The sequence below is a fragment of the Mya arenaria genome, chromosome 4 (assembly GCF_026914265.1).
Source record: "Mya arenaria isolate MELC-2E11 chromosome 4, ASM2691426v1".
In the NCBI taxonomy this organism is placed as follows: Eukaryota; Metazoa; Mollusca; class Bivalvia; order Myida; family Myidae; genus Mya; species Mya arenaria.
The window spans coordinates 67899544-67908632 of record NC_069125.1 but is presented as its reverse complement, the minus strand read 5'-3'; the positions used below and the strand labels follow the sequence as shown (position 1 = coordinate 67908632).

General features: G+C 35.2%; 1 protein-coding gene across 3 annotated transcripts; it reads right to left on the bottom strand.

Moving 5' to 3' along the window:
* Positions 1 to 2466: 2466 nt before the first annotated feature.
* On the bottom strand, positions 2467 to 9089 carry LOC128232543 (tyrosinase-like protein 2). Of its 3 annotated transcripts, none has more exons than XM_052946170.1 (6): positions 9070 to 9089; positions 8227 to 8362; positions 5698 to 5948; positions 4618 to 4730; positions 2864 to 4464; positions 2467 to 2732 (listed from the first exon to the last, which is right to left on the bottom strand). In XM_052946170.1, the coding sequence occupies exons 1-6, from the start codon at positions 9070 to 9072 to the stop codon at positions 2662 to 2664; spliced, it is 2175 nt and encodes a 724-aa protein (XP_052802130.1). In that variant the 5' UTR covers positions 9073 to 9089; the 3' UTR covers positions 2467 to 2661. The 3 variants fall into 3 exon arrangements, with proteins under 3 accessions (XP_052802130.1, XP_052802128.1, XP_052802129.1); XM_052946168.1 differs by lacking the exon at positions 9070 to 9089 and adding an exon at positions 8888 to 8935; XM_052946169.1 differs by lacking the exon at positions 9070 to 9089 and adding an exon at positions 8607 to 8738.

The following is a 9089-nucleotide window of genomic DNA, read 5'->3' as shown; positions in this document are numbered from 1 at the left end:
CTACGGTTTACAAGGCGGGTGCGCGGGCAATCCGGAAGTGCACGTGCTCTGTCCGCAAGCCGATGCCTGTACTTATCAATCTTTGTATAATCATTGCAGCATAATCTTAATAGTTCACGTATATAATCCTCAGGACCCTATCTAGCGAGTTTGTAATCAAGTTCCTGAGAGAACTGCTGGGTAAGCAGGGGCTGTGATAAATCAGCATCAGGGTCCTCGAACGAAGCGTCATCCTCGAAGATGCTGTTGCACTGGCTAGCAATCCGTTCACGTTTAATGCGCAATATGCTTTCGTTTACCAGTACTTTAAGATCCGTTGAATCGGTTGACATCTTGAATACACTATTGTCCCGTTATGTTAGCTGTACAATTGATTGATGACCCTCTATTTAATCATGCCCTGGGGCTATCAATAGAACCGAGGAGCGTGGCCCCTAGGCAAGTCTTCGTGTATAAACATAAACATAGGCTACTATGACAACTGCTCAACAATATGTCTTTGTTATCATATTTACACAATGAGCCATCAACGTTTTATCAAATAACTTGCTCCAATTAATCCCTTTTTAAGAACGTTTCTTCGGTGTGTAGCAAAACCTTATCTTAGTAATAATATCCAAAAATTGACCATTTAAATCCACAATTCACATTGTAAATATAAGTTTTTCTTTCCTAAAATTTATCACAAGTTTACTGAAAGCGGAACCGGAAGTCATCATACATATACATACATAAAATGAAAGATATATTTGTGACGGTTAGAAAAAATGTGATCTGATATTCAAAAAAATATAATAACACCTCATTTTACCTCATTTTACACATTTTATCCACGTAAAATCGACATGCACTGAGTAGCACTCATTTCATTCTTTTTTATCTACTAAATAAACCGTCTTAAGTTTCCAAGGAACAAATATTTATAGGAAATGAAATATATAACATGCTTGAACAAACATTTTCAACAAAGGATATTGTTCATCTTTTACTCTTCACCAATCTTCTTCAATCAAAAAATGATTTGTTGCTATCACAATTTGAGTTTAGTTTTTCAAACATGAAGAAGTTTCTTATATATAGACATCAATTACACTATCAGTTCTTTGCCGAAGCTCCTCTGCAAATTGTTTTAAAACAGACCGATTGTTTATACCATGTTTGAGTCTCCTTTCACTAATTCTTTTACGCGTTTAGACACCTTTAATTTTTAAGTGGTCAACATACTACTGTATAGTTTACCCACTTAGTGTGTCAGCTAGTGTTTATTAGACGTTGCCTCCTGGTATCGTCTATAGGAATAAACGCTTACAATTTCAATGCACAAAGGATCATGATTATGGATAAGTATTTCTTTTATGTCCAAGAATACTTTAAAAAAATCCATATATATATCGTGTTTTATTAAGAAATCTTAGCCAGGATGCTATTACGATAGTCTACAAACTTATTCACTGCATTTCAGTTATACTGGGTGTTGATCAGACACAGTGGTTATTTCCCTTTGTCAATCTCTTGAAAGATTCACGCGCATGCCTGCCAGTAATGTTTACAAAAACACCGGTTCAAATTCAACCACATCGGCTATAAACATATAGAATGAAGGTTAAGAATGGTAAAAGAGACTCACTCATGTTTTTGTAAAATGCACTTTTTGTATGACGAAATAAAGTGTGGCAAATCATTAGGAGTGTTAAAACTAAGATACTGACTGCTGAAACTCTTCAACAAATGTTGATAGTGGTAAAATATTGTCTTAAAAGTCTACGGTTTTGAACAGCGTAAGTAACGCGATTTAATAAAAGGCTTAAACGCTAAGATATCCTTCTGTTTGTGTAGGAGACCTCGTGGGCGTGAGGTTTTGATATCAGTTTTCTTAATTTTTCTAGACTTTAAAGGCATGGATTCGCACTCCTACAAAACCAGAAAACACCGTTATACATGAAGTGTTTTACCCTGCAGTTTCGGTATCAAAGACTCAAATAGTTATACTATAAGTGTTTTAGATGCATTACCATGAAATAAATTTGGTACCAAAACAGAAGCGAGTCAATTAAAAAAAACTATTTAAGTATTATGTAATTAATAGGACTTTTTATGAGTGTTTGTTTACGAAAATATTGCGTGGATACAAGCGAATATTCTAAATAAAAGTAGACTCGAAGTGTCCGCGGCGTCAGTTAAGTCGTCACATGTAATGATTCAAATGGACAGTTAATCCTTAACACTCGCCAATGAAATAATATTTCAGTGAGTTTTTTTTATTATTAGCATAAAACTCGCTTTTGAAGGTGTTAGTTAATTGTAATGTTTCTTTACTTTTTTGCTCAATTTATCTATCTTATAATAAAAACAAATTAAAAGAAAAAAGCAGACGTCTAATAAATCATCAGTCAAAACTAAACATTGTGTTAGAATGTTTACTCAGAAAGTTTAAACACACACACAAATTCCGGAACAAGTAAAAGCTTTAACATTTGTAAAGTTTTATTAAATAAAAAGGTTTTTTTTTACAGAAAACAAACAATAGCAAAACTACGGAGCTACTTTTCTGTAGCTCAGACAAACATTTAACTCTCATAATGATGTAACAGGTCGAGACAAAACAACGTCGAGACACCCCTGCACATGTACCATAGAACCCTTCTAAACGTCTAGTAGAATCTATTGGATGAGACTGCGCGATGTCCTTCTACGGGAATACACGGTATGAGGCCCGGGAACCGATGGTGGAACTGAAAAAGAAACAAATATTAAAACAATTCCTTCCATAATGTCAGTTACATGACCACAATACAACAAACTATTTCAACATAATTTTGCTTGCAAAGAGTACTTGAATAGTGATATAAAAGTAAACACTTACGAACATGGCGTAGATTTGGCCTAATGCCATGGGGAGGTCTTTGTCTTAACTTTTGTCTGCCTGAACCTTGCCTCACATGGATTTTCTGCGGCACTGATCCCCTTGAAACACCTCTGGGACTTTGGTTAACCGAATCCCACAACCACGCATCGGTATAGTCGCAGAAAAACGAAAGAGGAACTTGGCTAAGATCAATTGAAGGGCAGGAATTTTGCGAGGGTATGTTCCACATACCGAGCAAGGCATCACCATATGAGGAACTGTACTGTGTGGGCGATTGAGCAGATACTCGGATGCCGCCACTAAAACCTTCATCACCGTTATGTGTCATAGACGTGCCTTGCTTACAGTATGGTCTACAAACTCTACCGCATTCGTCAAAAGCAGCAACCATTACATCAGACATGGTGGTACCAGCTGGCATTTTAACTTGAATAACTCCACTCGATTCACTGATTCCAAGTCGATTATCAGTTATGACGTACTCCTGCGAATAGGCGTAATGATTCAGTCCATAAGCAACAATCTTAACCTTTCCTGCTTCACTCATACGCTTGTTGCATGTGCTGTACCCTGCGTAGTTCCCGGGTGTTACGAATACATTCTTCAACCCGTTGTTGTTATTTTGTACACCATACAGACTGTATTTCTGAAAGCCGTGGAAGTTGACTGGGCGTTTTGTTACCACTTTTACAGGAACATATGCCCATGAATTGGGAAGGTTATTAGACATAGTATTCACATCATAATCATCAATAAAAGGTAGTTTCGAACAAACTTGATCTGTAGGTTGGGTTACTTGTCTCTTCTTGCGTCCAGCAACAGTTCCCGACCCAGTTGGTAAAAGACCAGGCATATTGTCAACAAGATCCCTATTTGAAGTTCTCATTTCTGCTGTTGTTCGAGATACACATCGCGCAGGGTTTAATCTCCGGTTACACCATAAATATGGCGAGTCACCGCAACGAGGACAAGAAGGTACTGGTTCATACTGCACTAGACTGAAGAATAAATCAGAATAACCTGTACGTTGTGTAAAGTCAATGTTAAGTTCACCAGCCGGAAAAAAGCCCATCATTCCATCAGGATTATGACCTGGTCTAAATCTGGGATCATTTGGGTCCCATGGATAGTCACTCTGCGTCGGCACACCTGCTACTCTTTGTCCAAATCGAAAACGTTCCCAGATTTGATCAACAAAGCAATGATGGCTAAAGAAAATAGGGTCCCGTGTGGCCTCGTTTAAATTATTCATAGAACCGCCTACATAGACATGTGCTGCACCATGTTGCATTTCAAAGTTACTGTCTGCCTGCGCTGTTGGAATTAATATATCCCGATTTCTTGTCCTTATAAGAATTCTCTGAATTCCGTCGTAAGTGTAGAGCCCACCATTGCCAATGGCGCGCGTGAATACAGTATTCGGGTTAGCAGTTTGCCAACTCCGGAAGGGTCCAGAAGTTGGTGGACCTACTCCTGGGCCAAAGAATGCATCGCTGAATATGACGGATTGTCTAGAGTCGTCCATATCGTTATCTAAATGTGAAGCCCAATACGGTATTGTAACTCTTGGATTGTAGAGCCGGAGAAACGATTCGAATCTGAAAAGAATAAACAAAATTAATGCATTGTATTCAATCAAAATAAACTCAAGAACATAAATTTAAAAATCGATGCAGTTGATTACAATTTTCCAAAAACAATCAAGACAAGTGCAATGTGTTAATTAAAATAAGTGTATGAAGTTTGTTTACAGCCAGAGATAGAGTCTGTGCCAGCCTGGAAATGCGGGACCAAAATGGGCTAACGCAATGAGATCTCCTTCGTGGAAAGATGACAAAACATCGTAGATATTTGGTCGAAGCCTCTGCATCAGAGAATATATATGTTATTTCAAACCAGGTGTACGTAAAAATTGTTAAACATGTACACGTACAAAGTTGTAGTTTACATATCAATGACCATTCATGTCATATTCTATCGATGTAGCTTGAATTTGGGGACCATTCAGTTGCTTTACCATTCAATATGTGTCAAAGAGCAGGTTGAACTTTCCAGCATCTTTGGCAATTTATCAATTTGAATTCATTTTATTAATTAAGATCCTATACATGTGTTGTAGTTTTTCTGTAGTCATAGTTCTGCAGAGCCCCGTTTCAATGAAGGTCGCAAGGGTTAAGATAATAAATTTCCATGCGGAACCTCTTTTTCAATTCAAATATGGACATTTATCACATAAATTCAGTCCCTTTTTACAGGTGTACCTGTACACTTTTAAGCAGCGTAAAGTTTACATTGAAACGGGTATTAAAATCGTTTTGAGTATTAGATAATTATTGATATAGCCATTATATTTCAATTTCAAACAAATATGAATATATATGCTTTTTTGCCTATGATATTCGAGCCAAAAAACTATGAATGCAATTCAATCGGTCATTTGTGAAGTATGAAGTCACAATATCACCTAAATCCTCAAAGTGCAATGCTTAATATAGATTCGCAAATGCATGTTTTAAAATACACATACTATTGCATTTTCATAATGCTTAAAATATGACAGCTGGGCATGTTCATGGTCAAAACAACAATAAACTAGAGACACAAACATATTTACACCACATACACAAATACAAACAAACCAAACCCTCATGAACTTTGCTTGACCGTAAGATGATGGGATCAAGGCATTGTTTGATATACACAAAACTCAAAGTCATCGATGTATGTTAGAACAGGTATATTATAAGCCTTTGAATGGCTGTGTGTCTAATGTCATTTAGTACATATAAGCGAATGGAAAAAAACATATGTATATGAGTAGACCTTCTCACCCTATCATGTTTAAGCCTATTCAGAGCGTTGAAATATTGAACCCGTTCTGGTATTGTCATTGCCCGGACTTCTTTCCGTATTCTAGGTGGTGTAGACGCCTGTCGTTTTACCCGTCGTTGACCGCCATACAAGGGTGACAGAGAGGAGCCTATTGTGTTATACACGAATCTTGTTTCCTCACTACTCAGTTGCCTGTGCTGAACAAATCTGCAGACAAAAAGTTGCATTGACGCCCAGAACGGAATCTCGCCTGAAAATGTGAAATCGCATTCATGTTACTGGCAGGAAGTTGGAATTTGATATTGGTAAAATATTTTATTATCTATCTGTAAAGAGTGTTACAATAATGCATTATTTCAATTTTATTTAAATTATTTTGTTTGTGGAATATTAATTTTCTTTGTTAAAACTTTATGTATTACAAAGTATTCTACGCTTGTATTAGTATATACTATTTATGTGAAATGATCATTTTCCTTGTTAAAACATTATGTTTTACTCTGCGCTTGTATTAGTATATAATAATTCAAAAACATGCTTAATTATTCATTGCCTATCATCTCGAATGGTCTTTCATGGCCTATGTTCAGAAGCTCCTTATTCACTGGTTTCCTCAATAAAACTTGATAAGACAAATCAATCATAAGGAAATGTGTTTTTGTGTTTACTTATTAAATTAAAACGTAGTTTATTCAACGGTTACCGAAGGTTGTGCTGAAAACGTAACCGCATTATTTTTTAATTATTACGCAGAACGTTATTGTCTTGTATCAAACAGTTTTGTGTTGTGTTGGGAAACATGTATTTATATAGCAAAAAGTAGTGTACATGTCTTCAGATTGGACGTTTTGCAATCTCGGAAATTTCAAACTGCCCCCCCCTCAACCTTGAAAAAACCAAAACGTTGTACTTCTTTTATTTAAACTGTAGCGTTATTGCATGTATAACCATTCTTCGAAAACGGAGATGGACATAATTAGCAGATCATCAGTTCGATAAACATTTTTTTCCATTTAGAATCGCTTTATGGTAATCCGTTTATTTTCTAAAATCACATACTAAGTATTACATTACAGATAATGAACAAGACGAACATGACATACAACTATATCATCGTTAAACATTGCATATGTATGAGGGACTTATAACTTAACTTTACCAAAATATTATTAAGATGGTTTTAAATTTCATAATGAATTTATTGAGAAGAGGACTATGAGTTCATTTATTTTTATTTAGTGTTTAAATAATTAAACGGTCGGCATATACTAATGAATTTACGTTAATACAGTTCTGCTTTCTTTCAGAAAGGAAGTACGATTTCTGCATACAGTAGCCTATTTGAAATCAAATAGTGTTGATAAAATTCTTTGTGTTCAATTTTATATCTCATTATAAGTATTACGAAGCTATTTATCAGTTTATGTATAATACTATATTTAAAGGTGTCATTTATCTTTGACCAAAAATGAAATACACGAGCAATAAAAATGAGTGGTTATTGTCTTTGACTTGGTAACAGTGATTACAAAGAGGACTTGCTGAGATATGCCAGCGGAATAGGTTTAGATTTGTTTCCATGTTGTTATGCAGTAGTTAATACTTGTTTAATTTTATTATCTTGAATAAACCAATGTAGAGTAAAAGACCACGATCGCCAGGTATTTGGTTTGTTCAAAGTTTTTTGCCAGTGATAATGTAAAGAGTTTTTGATATACAGCGTGACAATATAAACGATAAATGTTATGCCTTGACTGGTGAGGTCTAACTGCTTTTGGTCGTATTTTAGATTTAAACATGCGTTATCCTTTGTGTTTACAAAATGATCTGATTTAAATATAATTTTCCGCTCGTTTGGATAGCTCTTTTATTGTGTTTACCTCTGATTGTTTTTAAATTTTGCATTATTCTTCTCATGTTTTTCACACCAGCGAATAAAGGCATGATGTTTAGAAGCATATAACCAGAATCAATCCAGTGTTTGAACAGTAGACACTTTTTATTGAATTTTATATATTTATTTCTTCGTATGACTTGTGTTCGCCTTGAAATCGATTTAAATTCTAACCACGTTTGAATCAAGTTTCGGTAGAAAACAGAGTTCTATGTTTTGTCCAGATTGAGATTTAAGTGAGTCTGAATTCATATTAAAGGCAAGATAATTTGGACAGAATTGATGAAGAAGGTATGATGCGATTATCTTCCAATTTGCGATTGGATTTGATTTTAAGAAATTAATTTAATGTTCATACTTTTTGAAAAGTAGTTAAAGTCAGGAACTTCAAGACCTTTGAGTTTATTTCCTATTATAGGTGAACGCTTAATTATCTGTTTTTTGTCATTCCAAATAATATTAATATATTAACGTGTTAACCGTTTAAATAACATGATTCGGAGTCAAAACATATTGCGCTCGATATGTAAGTTTGGGCGGCATCAATGACTTTAAAAGACAAACAGAATATTATATATTCTATCAAGCATGAATCTCACTTTTTAAAACATAAGCACGTTTGCATCTGTATTACCTGGATACGTGGTAAAGTTTCCGGTACTGTGGCATGTATCGAAGTATCCTTGAAGGTCCGGCGGGAGGTAGGTCAGCGGCTCTATCCGGGCGGCACACCATTGTACCGACACCAATATCGACAACAACCCAAGTACCTATTTTCGAAAAATGCATTGCTTCCTTTAGTTATTTCATACAATTCTGAGACTTTCGTTTGTGTAAAAAAAAATCGACATCATGTTTCAATGTACACATGAATGTTTAATAATACATTAATTTTTAGGTAACTATATTAACGTTTTGTTAACATTTATTTATTTTTTAATTTTCCTTCAATCATTTTTTTCTTTGAAAAGTATTTGTTCAATTTGTGTCTAAACATATTATCAAATATTATACCGTCCGTATCCACATCTTACACACATATGCGGAGAATGCCGCGCGTTGACGGTACTTATAAAACCGTAAGGTGGAAAACGGTGTGCTAAAATACGTTCGTTGTATTGATGATGTGGAACGTATAACGCCATATCAATCAGCGGTAATTAAAGTACTGCGTTTCTACAGGCGTCAACGTTTACTTCCTTTTGGTCTTTATTTACGGTGTAAGGGTTTTTGATAACTAAACAGACGTCATTATTTAATCTACCAAAACAAGAAAATGATCATATCTACGTTACCAATCCCTCTATAATTTGCGAGAACGTAGTCATAAAGCTCACGTTGTGACCGAAACCAAAGTTGTCCAGCTCAATGCACAACTACTAAAATTTCTTTCGACTTGACAGGGAATAGAACTCCTAAAACAAAATAATCATTAACATATCTATAAATAAAAAAGCGTCATTTTTATTTTGTTTACCATGTGGGTGTTTTGGTTCG